The sequence below is a fragment of the Ylistrum balloti genome, unplaced genomic scaffold (genome assembly GCF_031769215.1).
Source record: "Ylistrum balloti isolate Yb309-2 unplaced genomic scaffold, AGI_CSIRO_Ybal_v1 Utg369680, whole genome shotgun sequence".
Classification (NCBI taxonomy): domain Eukaryota; kingdom Metazoa; phylum Mollusca; class Bivalvia; order Pectinida; family Pectinidae; genus Ylistrum; species Ylistrum balloti.
Window position 1 is genome coordinate 393,767 of NW_026781921.1, and position 15,868 is coordinate 409,634.

At 37.6% G+C, this 15,868-nt stretch overlaps 2 protein-coding genes across 2 annotated transcripts; one reads left to right on the forward strand and one right to left on the reverse strand.

Annotated features, from left to right (window-relative positions):
* The first annotated feature begins 5,807 nt into the window (after positions 1–5,807).
* Positions 5,808–8,918, forward strand: LOC132564426 (uncharacterized). Its single transcript, XM_060229083.1, has 4 exons — positions 5,808–5,942; positions 6,371–6,542; positions 8,225–8,436; positions 8,709–8,918. Exons 1-4 carry the CDS (start codon positions 5,808–5,810, stop codon positions 8,916–8,918), a joined length of 729 nt encoding a protein of 242 aa, XP_060085066.1.
* Positions 8,919–9,635: 717 nt separating this feature from the next.
* Positions 9,636–15,641, reverse strand: LOC132564437 (uncharacterized). Its single transcript, XM_060229093.1, has 4 exons — positions 15,137–15,641; positions 14,184–14,290; positions 11,743–11,833; positions 9,636–9,856 (listed from the first exon to the last, which is right to left on the reverse strand). Exons 1-4 carry the CDS (start codon positions 15,639–15,641, stop codon positions 9,636–9,638), a joined length of 924 nt encoding a protein of 307 aa, XP_060085076.1.
* Positions 15,642–15,868: the final 227 nt, after the last annotated feature.

A 15,868-nucleotide genomic window follows, 5' to 3' on the forward strand; every position in this document is an offset into this window, starting at 1 on the left:
CCTTATCTGACCTTCGTTATGCCCCAAACAGTATATCTTATTTAACGGTTTATCAAACATATTGTTCATTGCTTCATAAAGTCTGTCTGTCTGTCCGTCCGTCTAGTACTACGTATGCCATGTTTCCTCTTTCTATGGCAAATTCGTTGTTGAAAATGTATCGCAACAGAACACATAACCAAAATTCCATCATGATTCTATTTGTTTTACTTTGTTGCGGAACAACTGTTTTTGTTCACGTGATTGTCGTGCCGAGACCATACCTATACATGACACAATCTATATTTCCCTACTTGACATGAACAGTATTTTTCTTAATTGATAACTTCACCCCTTTTTCACACCAGAATCTACATCACACTAACATCCCCAGGAATGTTTGTGGAATTTCCAGCCTCCTCAGCCATTAATGACCTTTGACCTGTGCTTGATTTGTACAGGTACGGTTGTCTTCCTGTTCGCGTGGTTAGAATTCCACGAGGTGACAAGTCCTCAGGAAAAGGGAACGTAACTCTAAACCAACACAAAATACAATGACGCAGGGTCAGAGGTCAAATGTTCATGATATCAATTAACTACCGCTCCCGTAGCAGTAACCTCAGTTAAAAAGGGTCGATCCCCGGGGCCGTGAGAAAGGGGCCAGGCACCTGTCACTCACTGGAGGAAGCATAGTTGAGGACACATAGCAACAGGTGTAAGGCAAGGGAGGGAAGGGGAGGGAACAATACAGTTAGAGAAGAAAGGGAAGGGGACGTGATGATATCAGGGACGGATGACGAGGAATCGTTAGGGCCTGTGAAATGTGAAGAGGTAGGGTGGGGTTTACACATAGAGGTGGTCGGGCAATAACTCTTCAACACCGACTAACACTTAAAATAAAGCATATGTGATGACATGTTACGTCGGTCAGACAGACCGGAGAGGTCATTCTCTCCCAGTAAGAACAGCTAGGAGTTATCTCCCCTCCCGGTGATCAGACAAGAAGGCTCTATCAATCGGTTTCACTCACAATCTTGTGTTTTAGGAACAAGTTGGATCGTTAGATTTGTCACCTTTCTTATGCTGCGTGCATCGGTAACTTAAAACTATATCATTTTGTACAACATCAAATTATACCGGATGTTCTCATGTCATGCTACGCGAAGAAGACGAATTTGATATGTTTATATCACATATCTTAGATACATCTGATTAGATTTGATACAGATTTCAAATTGAATCCGCCTGGAGTAATGACGTCACGATAGGGACAACCGGATCCTTCAGCCAGACAATAAAAACCATATCCTTGATGTTACAACTCTGTAAATCCGGGGTGTTTACGAGACAAAACTGTTTATGATCGGTGTTTATAATACAATGATATAATGTGATTTTATTATGTGTGTAAATTATTATTCATAATATGTAGGTGCTTTGTCCTTACAACATGACTCTACAGTTTGTGTGTACAATAATATGATTTTAATATGTATTGATACTAAATACTAAACTACACTATACATGATTGGTTGATTGTTACAAAAAGACACGGAAGTGAAAGTCCCAGTAATGCTTTGCGCCGATGGCGGATGAAAACATGGCGGACGACAACATGGCGGACATTGTTACAAATAGATTTCTTCACCCACACGCTTGACCACGTATGCAGACAATAAGAGTCTGGTTGAACGAGCCTAAGCGATTAGTATCTTACCCGGCAAACCTGCCGCGACTGTCCGAAAAGATAAACTAGGAAAAAACGAAAAACGCTTAACTAGTTAGGAACACAATAAATACAATATTCAAGGCAGAGAGTTCCTTTACTTTAGGTTAAATCATTATTGTCTTCAAATATAATGCCACGTGCGTTTACTGCAATTAAATACATCAGTGCTAATACTGCGCACGGTCAGCATGTCTTGAATCATAATCCATATTATGTAGGTACGTTGTGAAGTTCGTGATTTTTTTTATGTTTTAACTTGTGTGAAAGAAGTATCAAACTGAGTTCTATTACACAACGAGAATATAAACTGAAAAGTTTCTCAAGTTTCCGGAAGACCCATTGATTCTTTGTGGATGAAAAAAGTAACATGTTGCGTTTACTGTCTGACGACCGCACGGTTCGACGTATGGACGGACAACAAAACAATTTGGAAGTGTGAGGAACGAATCTGCGCAATATCTTCATCTGCGTTTGGTGAAGTTGGATGTCAAACGATACGCAATATCTCCTTTATAATATATAACAATGTAATGTAATGTAGTCTGAACGTGTTTTAATTCTTTATTATTATTATTTTTCATAAACAAATGAAATGGAACTTAACAAGTACACTATTAAGATTCGCGTTTTAATATTCATTAACTCACTGACACGCAGCGTCCCCTTCCTAACCATATACTCCAACTTCCCAGTCTTTTACTAAATGTTGATTTCTCCGTCTGTCTCTGCTGGTAACTGCCGTCCCCTTCCGAACCAAATTCCTAACTCATTTCTTTACTAAATGTCTTTCCCTGCTGGTAACTGCCGTCCCCTTCCGAACATTTCTTTACTAAATGTCTGTCTCTGCTGGTAACTGCCGTCCCCTCCCGAACCAAATTCCTAACTCATTTCTTTACTAAATGTATGTCTCTGCTGGTAACTGCCGTCCCCTTCCGAACCAAATTCCTAACTCATTTCTTTACTAAATGTCTCACCCTGCTGGTACCTGCCGTCCCCTCCCGAACATTTCTTTACTAAATGTCTCACCCTGCTGGTACCTGCCGTCCCCTCCCGAACCAAATTCCTAACTCATTTCTTTACTAAATGTCTGTCACTGCTGGTAACTGCCGTCCCCTCCCGAACCAAATTCCCAACTCATTTCTTTACTAAATGTCTTTCCCTGCTGGTAACTGCCGTCCCCTCCCGAACCAAATTCCTAACTCATTTTTTACTAAATGTCTCACCCTGCTGGTAACTGCCGTCAGAATCTTATCGTTATTTCAGTGTCACCGGTAAAACATTCTGATTAAAACAAACGACCAGGCACAACACATTCAATAAACGTCTCTCGTACTGCATTATCCTACAATAAACATGCGAGGCAGGTTTTTTTTATTATATTATATCATTCAGGTTTCTACAATTAAAGAAACAATGGACTGTATTGTAGGGTATATAAAGGGACAATGGAGAAGTTAACGAGGATTGATGAATGATTTTGAAAGTTTGAAATCGTGTAGAACGGGCCATGCATGTTTCTGCTCTGTTCGGGTGGGGGAGGAAGAAGGGTACTGAGAAGGAATGATGATAGGACGGAGAACAGACGGACAAAGAGTGAAAGGAGTAGAGAGAAACAGGGGAAAGGCTGTAGATGATGTCTGAAATTGATATTAATTGAAATTTCATACCAAATGGAAACAATTTTTCTTGACCACTTGAAATGAAATCTGCATGGTAGTCTGCATACATACTGGTAAGCGGACTAGGGGAGATAACTCCAGAATCTCTTTATAAATATATTGAGTGAAATTCACATTAGTTGGCAATAAGGGACCGAGCGGTTAGAAGCATGGACACAGACAAAGCATGTGGCATGTATTTGAAATTTATAATGATTCAAATTTTATTCTAAATGGACTTTTTTTTAATTCTTATGCAAGTGGACAATCATAATTTTTCTGATCTTGCTCATTAAAAATGAGAACAAAAGGTTAACATCGCAACAATTAAAAAAATGTACATGTGATTTAAATCGAGTGATAATTCACTCTCATATTTAAGTGAAACGAAAACAGTTTACAAGAGAAAATTAACGAAACGAAGTGAACTACATGTACATTTCATTGTTTTTCACTGTTTAATTATTGTCTGTTGTTTTTTTGTCCACCGTGCATTATGAGATGTTTGTTCAAATCGCCCTGTCTCCGTTGTCCGTCCATCGTTTCGCTATCTTTATTCTTTCTTCGGGAGATTTTTTCTCAAATTTCTTATGAACGTTCGCCTTGGCCACTAGCAGTGCTTGATAGTTCAATTTTTAGAGTGATCACATGGCGTCAATCTTGGGTATTGACAATAAAACTTTGCTATCGCTATTTCTTTGCAGTAATGAATAGACCTTTCTAAATTTCTTGTGTAGTTCCTACAATGTGTCTATTGGTGTCCAAGCAATTTTGAACAAGATTAGATAAAGAAAAATTGGCTGAAAGATGGTGATTTTGGTTTTCAGAAATTGTTATCACTGTTATTGAGATGTATTGTTTGACATTCTCTGTTCTACTTTTGTCTCTTCTTTATCATTGAGGTGAATCGGGAAAATACAATATTGTCGGCAATATTGTTGACAGTAACGGTTTGTTGTTTTTACATGTCTCTTTAATTAAGAAGCACATAATTAATTTATCGTTCTCCAGTTTATTTCCTTTTGAGTTTTGTTGTGGAAAAAGGGGCCAAAAGGTGGCCATCTTCGATTTTGATAGATAATTATTGTTATTTCTTAGAAAGCACTTGAGAGATCATTCTCCATGTGTCAGGATGATTAATTTACCTTCTAATACAACAAATATTTAGAAACAAATAAAAGAAAGTAATGTAAAGAAGGTAGAAGATCCCATTTACATAAAAAATATATATACAGACCATCAAATGATGAACGCCAAGATGTCTGTGGGATTTTTTTCCAATTTATATCATCAGAAAACAAAACGATTTGTCTCTAGTTTTAGTCTTTCATTTTTCCGATTATACCTGGGCATGAACACATGTATACAAGAATTAGTGGTGATAGTAGAAGACTTGAAAATCAATATTTGTGTTTCAGGATAATTCGTGGGACTATTTGGTGAACATGGATTAATGACTAATATCACAGCACATCGATTGCTGTGTTCCCTGGAGATTACAGAGGAACAGCCAAGTATCGATCGAGAAGACGAGTTAGCTCAGCATCTGTATCTCAAGTCCAACTGACGAACAGGGATGAGATGGTGGTTTGTCGGTTCGGCGTCAGAAATGGATGGGTTGGTCAGTTTGAAGAGATATTTTTGACCTTCTGAGGTGGACAGAAGATATAGAGGTAGGGTTGTTTACAAACGGACGGGGTGAGCTTTGGTGATGCTGTCGATACTGTTCAAGTTGTACAGAATTATCTATGTTGAAACAGTCCCAGCTTCCGCTAGCGTGTATACCAACCTGCGGATTTCCAATATAGATGTCATCCATTTTGGATTGTACGTGTTTACATAAAGATGTGGACATTGTATGTGTTTATATATAGACGTAGACATTGTATGTGTTTATATATAGACGTGGACATTGTACTGTTTATATATAGACGTGGACATTGTATGTGTTTATATATAGACGTGGACATTGTATGTGTTTATATATAGACGTGGACATTGTATGTGTTTATATATAGACGTGGACATTGTATGTGTTTATATATAGACGTGGACATTGTATGTGTTTATATATAGACGTGGATATTGTATGTGTTTATATATAGACGTGGACATTGTATGTGTTTATATATAGAGGTGGACATTGTATGTGTTTATATATAGACGTGGACATTGTATGTGTTTATATATAGATGTGGACATTGTATGTGTTTATATATTGAGGTGGACATTGTATGTGTTTATATATAGACATGGACATTGTACTGTTTATATAAAGACCTGGAAAGTTCATGTGTAGAATATTCATGCTATTATAAACAATCTTGTCATACATGTCAAATTCACCTACAGCATTAATACCACATTGATATATACTTCTTTCCGTCATCTTGTCGGTGACCTTTATAAAATCCTGATGTTTCTAGAGAGTCTACGCTAACATGACGATGGAAGGGCTTTCCCTGTTACTATGGATCATGGTTGCTATGACGACAGATGTTGGATTCGCCCAGGAGACAGATATGTTCGATTTCTCCAATATAGATGAGCCAATGGATGGATTCGGTAGCACGCCTGTACGTTTTAATTTAATATTGTGATACCTATACCATTAAGAGTTATCTCTCTTGGGTCATAAAGTTAAAGTATGCCGTATCACCGGGACGCTGTTTATCTCATCACCATCGAGAACAAATATTAGTAAATCAACATATAAATACACCGTTTTTGAGTAAACGTAATAAAATGATGGAATAAAAGATTGAAGATGTTTTAATTTTGTTAAAATTGATAAGTACCACATATCTTTTAAAATCGAAGTCTAAAATCTATTTAGTTAGTCACGTGATTATAGCGTAGCATTTGCAGTTCAAATTGGTGGACTCGGACAACTGCTGTTGGCTAGATATGCCTTTTGGTGAAGGAGTTCGTTTCTATAACCATTGGTTCATTTGCAAGGTCGATTCTGAAACTAATTTTTCCTTTCTGTCATATTTCTCTTCAGGTCAAATCTAGAATAGACAAATGTCGCTCCAACCGCCATGTGTGCAGTACAATCCTCAGGTATCCAGGTAACCAGACGTTCAGTGATGGTGTACACTGCCTATGCCCCGGATGTACAGAGGAATGGGGCGAGAACGACAACCAATCGTTTACCTGGGTCCATTACGAACGACGTAAGTTACTGTTGATACGAAACGAGTCTTTCTGTCGTGTTAATTTAAAGTGCTTTCAAATCGACTTCACCTTATTGTCTATTTAGTAGAAATGTTCACTAAGGTAGAATGAGGGAGGGAAGAATCTTAACGAATGCTTTGAAACGGGTTTATGTTTCTATTCACAAATTTCATAAGTACAATGTAATTTATTGATGGTAGACATCAGAGGGGATAACTACTGATTGGGAGAAGGTAGACACAGGTGGGGCTTACCACGGAATAGGGAATGAACTAACCAAGTGTTATTGACGGACGACAGACATTAGAAAGGCTTACCACGGGGTAGGGAATGAACTAACCTTGTGTTATTGACGGACGACAGACATTGGAGAGGCTTACCACGGAATAGGGAATGAACTAACCAAGTGTTATTGACGGACGACAGACATTAGAAAGGCTTACCACGGGGTAGGGAATGAACTAACCTTGTGTTATTGACGGACGACAGACATTGGAGAGGCTTACCACGGGGTAGGGAATGAACTAACCTTGTGTTATTGAAGGACGACAGACATTAGAAAGGCTTACCACGGGGTAGGGAATGAACTAACCTTGTGTTATTGACGGACGACAGACATTGGAGAGGCTTACCACGGGGTAGGGAATGAACTAACCTTGTGTTATTGAAGGACGACAGACATTAGAAAGGCTTACCACGGGGTAGGGAATGAACTAACCTTGTGTTATTGACGGACGACAGATATTGGAGAGGCTTACCACGGGGTAGGGAATGAACTAACCTTGTGTTATTGAAGGACGACAGACATTAGAAAGGCTTACCACGGGGTAGGGAATGAACTAACCTTGTGTTATTGACGGACGACAGACATTGGAGAGGCTTACCACGGGGTAGGGAATGAACTAACCTTGTGTTATTGAAGGACGACAGACATTGGGGAGGCTTACCACGGGATAGGGAATGAACTAACCTTGTGTTATTGACGGACGACAGACATTGGAGAGGCTTACCACTGGGTAGGGAATGAACTAACCTTGTGTTATTGAAGGACGACAGACATTGGAGAGGCTTACCACTGGGTAGGGAATGAACTAACCTTGTGTTATTGACGGACGATAGACATTGGAGAGGCTTACCACTGGGTAGGGAATGAACTAACCTTGTGTTATTGACGGACGACAGACATTGCAGAGGCTTACCACGGGATAGGGAATGAACTAAAACATTGGTGAATTACTGAATTCACTAGATAATTCTTCCACAGTATTGACAGGTAACTAGCTAACAGTTCTTCGTAAATAAGAAATATTGAAAATTATGAAACTTTTTGTAGGGTTGATACTGATTTTTCACACATCTTTCCTCCTAAGGATTTAAACATTACGCATCACTGACGACAAGTCCTAGAAGGACGAAGGAGGGAACAGCTGTATGACTATTTGGCTATACTTTATCTATTTTTAATTTTTTTCAATTTCTTTATTGAAAAAATACAATAGCATTCACGTATTCCTCGTGAAACAGTAATCAAAGTACACTTTACTAGTCATTCAGGGATTTTTCTCTCTTTATTCTTCTTCCTTTTGAATGTGGGAGTTGTTCTTTCATCTACAATGACATAAAACTCATTTGTCTGGCAATTTCACAATTTTGTTTACTTTGAGAATGTTATTGTCTACAGATGAGCAACTGGTGCAGTACCGGTTTTGTATTCCGGTCATGCCAGAACGCACGTGCGACAAGGATGATTTGGCTGTAGTCATGGAAACAGAGACTTCTAACTGGCGAGTATACATGGCCATGGCCAGATGTAAGTGTCCTAACAACGTGTTTCAGTTGTCAAACTGGTGGAAACGTAACAAAGTGTGGATGTATGAATACGGCTGTCAGAAGGTGAGCACTTCCGGTCCAGTGAAAATTGTACAAAGTGTTTGTTTAGAACTATATAATTATGACCATGCAAGCGTGGAGTGTATCTCCATGTATATTGTTAAATTAACGTGATGATTTTTTGGATGTTGAAATAAATAGTCATTATTTACGTGAACTGTCTCTATTTGCTTCAGTTAGGTATTACAGACAAAGCAAGTGATAGAGGGGGTGGAGTAACCCTGTCTTCTACATTAATTTTTCAAATTGTCTGAGATTTTCTCTTCTATTTTCAGAAATCTTGTGAAAAAAACAATTCATTATGTTCAAAAATCTACATAGACAAAGTTCACGATTCGGCTCTTGGATATGAATTTCAATGCGCATGCCCAACAGGATATAACTGCCCAAGTGATCGGGAACCGGAAATGGAATCCCTTGTTGATCATATTGGCCATTATGTGCCTATGTACTGCCGACCAGCACGAAACAGTGGACAAGTATGATACTGACACAGCCAACAAACTGTAAAAATTATTAACAGAAACTTCTAATGGTCGGTGGCTAGTTCCTGGTATCACACACTACAGATCAGGTTTCATCTCCGTTGGCGGACAGTACAGGACTGTTATGTCGTTACGTCTTCCTTCTGAAATAATGTCTTACTGATGTAAACATTTTACAGACAGTCAGTTGCTTCGATATCTTCATTCTTCACTTCATCTCCTTGGAAGCATTTGACATTTTTACTGTTTCCAAAGCCAACGAAATTCTATGAATTTATCGTGTGTGTTAGTGATTTTAATACATATCTTTTTTTTTATTTATTTTTTGTAATCTTATAAAAGATGGATCTATTTATCAGTGGAATGGACACTAGCTAAGGGTAAAAAATAGTACGCACAGTTGGCGGATTCTCCTGGAATATCGAAGGATACAATAACTTTTAATTGCCGTGTTTTATTTTTGTACGTGTATCTGTTTTGCCATCTTTACAATAACAACACAGTTTAAACTGTAAGCAATCGATATTTTTACATTGTTCGTGCATGTTGTGACGAAATATTTCAAGTATATGTGTTCAAATGTGTCATTTTTATTATATATATATGATTTTTCAATGACGTTATTTAATGGTAACGTCATACAAATAACCTGGCAAGAATTTAAAATTCATTGTTGTGTTTATTGCTGAATATCAAAACACAATGTCTTTAAAAGTATCATTTTTCACAAATAAAATACATTTTGATGCCTGTACAGACACAGTCTACCATATTGAACTCGGAGTCTCGGCTAACACAGCCGCAGTCATTTCTCGTCTTCACTTCCGGCTTGTGCCAGGACCGTACTGACAAATCGACTGGTTCTTCATTGGACAGAAATACCCATGTATTGGAATCCGTCATTTTTCTCCTTCCTACATACGCATAGTGATATACACCTGGGTGAAGATAAAGAAAGAAACACCCCTTAAATGACACCAGCAACAATTAATTGAAGTACATGTACACGTGACAATAATCATGTCAAATCTAAACTTACAATTCAAACCAATATACATTGTAATTATCGGCCATCTGAGCGGAGCTCTTTTCATAATACATGCGAGAAATAAGAAAGAGAATGAACAGAGTTACCTCCCGTCATACGGGCTTTGCTTCGATTTTTCGAGGAGCCACCAAACGGTGATATAGTTTTAAAAAATACAGTCACGATCTGATAATCAGAATTCTGGTAGTGAGGAAAGTTTATATTCGGTAAGAATTATCTCCCTTATATCTACAGCAAACGTTACTATTGCTGTGTCCGTAACACTTCAGTGATTGAAGAAGGTTTGTGAGTTACCATCATATTTATTTTAACGAATAAATAGGTCTGGAACTGTTGCACGACTAATGTTCATTTAATTCTATTGTTTTAGCCATGAAATATCGTGTTACGAGGAAGCTCCTTACTTCGGTATTACGTGTACACGTATGTAGTACAATACGTCGACAGTACAACGAAGTGCTAGTAATAGATGCAAAAATTCGGTAGAGCTTATCAATGAATTCAATTCAACTTTGTCTATTAACGTGGCATTATCTCACTATTTCTAGTTTCTTTGTCCACAGATAAAATTATGATATGCTTCTTTTCAGCAATATTCAAATGATACGCACATTTTAAATTTTGTCTTTTTTATATTAAACCATATTTCTATATAAATGTTAAATGTGACAAGGTCACTGAGTGATATTTTCTCTCTGATTGGGTGACAGTCCTTTCACAATTTTCGATATTGATTGGACAAAGGGCATTGTCCAATCATATTATTGATGACCTTCACCAAAATGAACATTTTAGCTTAAACTTGAAAACAAATCTTAAAATAACAAGCCAAGTCGTTTAAGAAAGCAGAGCGCGAGGATTGAATATGATCAAATAAAAGGAACTTAAGTCATTGGCCGGAAGGATGTTGCGAAAGGACGAAAGGACGGTATGACGAACGGACGTGTTACAATGTCCCCTTCCTACCTATGATCTGAGATGATAAATCACTGGAGCATAAATATCAATAAAAGCATGTGTTGTCAGAGGTAGGTCAGTATACACAAGTGTGACGACTCTTTATACAGATACGGAGAGAGGTAGGGACCATAAGTATACACATGTACTTATGGGAGCTTACATGTTGCGTTCCATTTCATTTTGGATTGCATTGACCTTCTACTCGATAATTTTTTATCGTAACATTGCAAGTCTAAAGACCCTTTTTGAAACTGTTGAGATCTGTAAAATTCTAGGTTATCTGAAAGACGCTGGTCTATATAACAGACTATGAGTTACCGTTATAATCTTTTGTGATGAAATACCCATTTAAGATTTTTAGCATTTGTCTTTTACCTTTCGGTTTGTTTGTTGTTATTTCCTTTTTGGATTGATGTGTGTTTTACCGGTTGATGACACTAATGACCTTTAATGTGTTGACAGGCCGTTAATAAATGTCATCATAAGGAGAAATCCATTTGATATGTAATTTATATCTGAAGGGTATCAGCATTCTGTTCTTTACTGAGGTATAACACAACATTTATGACGAATTTGATAAATTACAAAATGGAAACAAATCTGATATATTTTGATTGCACAGTCAATAATTCTATGAAATATTACAGAAAACATTTTCATTTTTACGACGTTAAGTTATCTTTATATATTGTCTCCAATGTGACGTCACAATATAGTCTCAGAGTGTGTGACGTCCATTCGTTATCTGACTCATACGTCATCTGATCTTAAACGAGATTCTATTTTATAAACAATCTATGACTTTTGAAGACTTACTCAGAGGGGGGATAACTGCATCCTTCAGGACAGCTGCTTCAGCATCCGTCTTTATTTCTACCAGCTTTCCTCCCCTTTTCGAACAAAATTTCTGCAAAAAATAAAAATCATCAGCATTTTTACCCTTCTTGATAAGGAAACTAACGTCCCTCATTTTTATTGGATTCACTAATTTCACAAGAATCCATCCGTTTTATAGATGTCTAATAGTTAAACCAATTTGTCCGACGAATTCTACTGTGAAAAGTAGAAACAAAAATGGCCTAATACTATATATTGTTGGAAATTTTACAAAGTTATAAAAAGAACCATCTTCCTAAATAACACCGCCCGTAGAAGGTACTCGTCGTCTGTAACACACTTTACATAAAACACTTTTGTTTATTTCGATAATGTGATTGTACCACAACGGATATCTGTGCATTTTATTTCACTGTATATATTGGACGAAACTTATATCTGATATGCTTCCAGAACATTTTTTCCAAAACATGTTCTTTCATTATTCCATTGTAAGTTTCAACTGACGTATTCAACAATTAGCTAGAGAAGTTATCAATGCAGATTTCAGTGATTGAAAGTCCAACTAGCATCATTACAAGGTCTCCGTATCCACATTGCCTTAAGAGAAAGACTTAAAGTGGATCATTTTCAAACCGCCCTCATTGTATCATTTAGTTATAGCTTCGCTCTTAAGTTTACCAAACAAAACTTCTTACAATCATTCTAGTACTACTAAATCATGGATACAATCTTATTGATGATATATACGGAGATTGTAAAGAAGTCCAAAGGACTTTTGACAAGTTTTGAACAGTCTCATCTTAAAAACATTTCTTCTACATTTGTAAAAGAAAAGTTTATTTTTTCCATTTTGTCCACATTTATCCTATATTCCAAACTAAGGAAAGCCTCGTCATCTTGGCTTCTTGTTACTTTGTTTTTCAAAGAAATGACAACTGTGATACAGAAATTTGTAATAAACGATACAAGATCATGTTTAGTGAAAAAATATCCAAGCAGAAATATGATATGACAAAATCGTTAAAATAGTCGAATTCGCTGTTGACAATATATTCGCAGACTTTGGTTTTGAGATCGGAATATTAGAATACCTATTGGAACAAACTGTTCTGTTCTCTCCGACTTATTTTTTAATTATCGAAGAACTTCTTAAAGCAGGTTATAAAAACCTTGCAAAGTCGTTCAATTTCACTTAAAAAGACACGAAAGATTTCTACATCAACCGCAACCCTCGATTTGTTTGCTATATCGAAACGAAAATGCACAGCTTTTTACCAAGCTGTTTGATAAGCGTAATGATTTCAATTTCCCAGTTGTGAATTTTCCATTGCTGAATAGCAACATTCCTGCTCCATCAACCTATATATACGTTGCTGTTGATTCCATGTCCAACACTTGTTCCAATTATAACGATTATGGAAGATGTCGACAAATGACAGATAAACTACCAACACAGGGTTTAGAGAGGTGCAGATTGGTGAAGTTAATGGGAATGGTGTACTTTGACGTAATAATGATCTCATTGGGAAATATTCTGCTCTATTGTGAGACATGAAGTTGACGTGTTTGATGCTAGTTAGTTTGCCTGTTGGTTCCGTTGTTGTATACCTTGTTCTCATTTGGGAACGTGACATTATTTACACGGATTTATCAAGATTTGCATGGTGGGTGAAGTCAATACTGTATAAAACGCTTATCCTTTATGAACATATGGTCTTATTCTCCATGTAATTCTTTTGTCCATATACTGTCATGGTTTCATCAGATTTGAGTGTGAATTATGACTCTGTTGACATGTCGGCAATTCGATGTATTCTGTGAACAAGAGTCTAGCAGCTAAATATCGTTTTGAACAGATCGGATGTGAAATCACAGGAAAGCTCAGAGTGATTACCTAAATGACGCGGGCCTTCAGTCATCGGACCCCCTATTACCGAGACACCACTCTAACCAATTATACCAAATTACAGTGAGACCTTGGTAATCCGAAAAAAATCCACTGGGGCACATCACAACCTGATTATACCCGACAACAGTGAAACCTTGGTAATCCGAATAAAACTCGCTGGGACACCACACAACCTGATTATACTCGACAACAGTGAGACCTTGATAATCCGATCAAAATCCACTGAGACAACTCACAACCTGATTATACCCGACAACAGTGAGACCTTGGTAATCCGACCAAAATCCGCTGGGACACCACACAACCTGATTATACCCGACAACAGTGAGACCTTGGTAATCCGACCAAAATCCGCTGGAACATCACACAACCTTATTATATCCGATAACGTTGCCGTCAAAACGCATACTTTAATGATGAGAATTTGATAAGAATGTTGGCCTGCGTGCACATGTGTTTTCAACCAAAAACGTTTTGTATGTAAACTTAAAAAAATTGACGACCTTACCTGTGCTGTTTTCCAGTTGGCTTTCTCGTTTCTCTTTGAAACGTAATAACATTTGGAGAAACCAGTTATCAGTATCCAACCGGGAGGACAGCTCACGGTACCTTCATCTGTAAATAAACAATTTCACACCTCACACTGAATATCTCGAGGCAAAATGGATTACTGCCCTCTAAAGTTCACTGGAAAATTTATTATTTCAAGATATTTTTTCCAGCCTACCAGGTCAGTCCGCGTCATTTTGAGACAGTGTCCTTGTTACAACGCAACCGATGGCTATCTCGGTTAATAACATACAGGGGAGGGGGCGGGGCGTGGGGGCGTCACATATAATCCAGAGCAATCAAATGTTCTGCCCTAGTACACAACCACGACCGCACAGCTTGGTCTGTTTCTGAGGTACACAAACTACCACAGGTAGAGACCTTCAAACAATACACCTCACTTGACAGGAAGTGACGTAGGTCAGAGTCAGTTACCGCGACTTACTTGGATACTTGACAAAGAAAACTCTTAACTGTATTATGAAAACAGTCATTTTTAATTGATATAATGACAATGTGAGTATCACTGATTGGGGCTGAAAATTCTTTATTCATGCCACAATGTAGTCTTTCTAAAAAAAATTAGAAAACAATTATAAATATAACATTTGCGATGTGCAAAACAGTTTTCAAATAAAGCTCCAAAACAGAATTGATGTCCGTTGGATTATTTTAATTATAAAGAAAAGGGGTTAATGAATGGTTGAAAATATAACAATTTGATTCCTTCCGTTGAAGTCATAAAGCTTCTAATGCATTTATGAAAAGCTGTGTTGAGTGTTATTCAGCCCAAACTTAACCTTGACCCTTAGACTAAGTAAAATAAGTTTGTTCCTAATTTGGAATAAGAAATACATATGCCTTCATCCTTTGTGTTTTTGTATAACATATAATACCTATATACTCTTATACCTGTGTAGTCACTATAATCATCGTCGTCATCTACAGCATCTCCCTGCATCGCCGATCCTGATTCCTCTACCTCATCAGTTGTGGTGGTCGGTATCGGTATCGGTGTTGTGTTTAGTGCGCGTCTCCGTAGCTCGTCCTTTGCAGCCCGTAATTTACGGAGGTCATTCAAAAACGTGTTAAGTGTTTTAGTGAACATTTTCAATTTTGCTTCCATGACAGGTTTAATCTCCCTTAAATCTTCTGGTAAAGACGCGTTCTGACACGTCTCCAAATCGCCAACACAATCCGGAGGTTTTAAGTTCGCCTCCAAAACATCGCACCTTCTGTCCATGACCGAAATTTTCTTGCCCAAATTCTTTAAACTTGCATCTACGAACAACACAATAGCTTCCTGAAGACTGGTCCTGACGTTTTTCTGATATGGGACAGAGGCAGCGTCGCGTGGGTAAGCTGTAGAATAGGCTAAACTGTATACAGTAACCACTAATATCTGATATAGTAACATTTCGGCTGTTACAACTTGACCACACGCCCACTGCGATGCTGACCGCGGAGAGGTTTAAAATACAGTAAGGTAAAATGCCAGTATGTTGACGCGTGTGGTTTCTATAACTAGTTTATTGTAACACTCTGAAAGGTCAGCGCAGTAAATATTATTTAGATATATCTCATGTCAAAATATGAAATAAAATCCTTTCCCCAAAAACCTGGATATTTTTTCCTCATTATTAC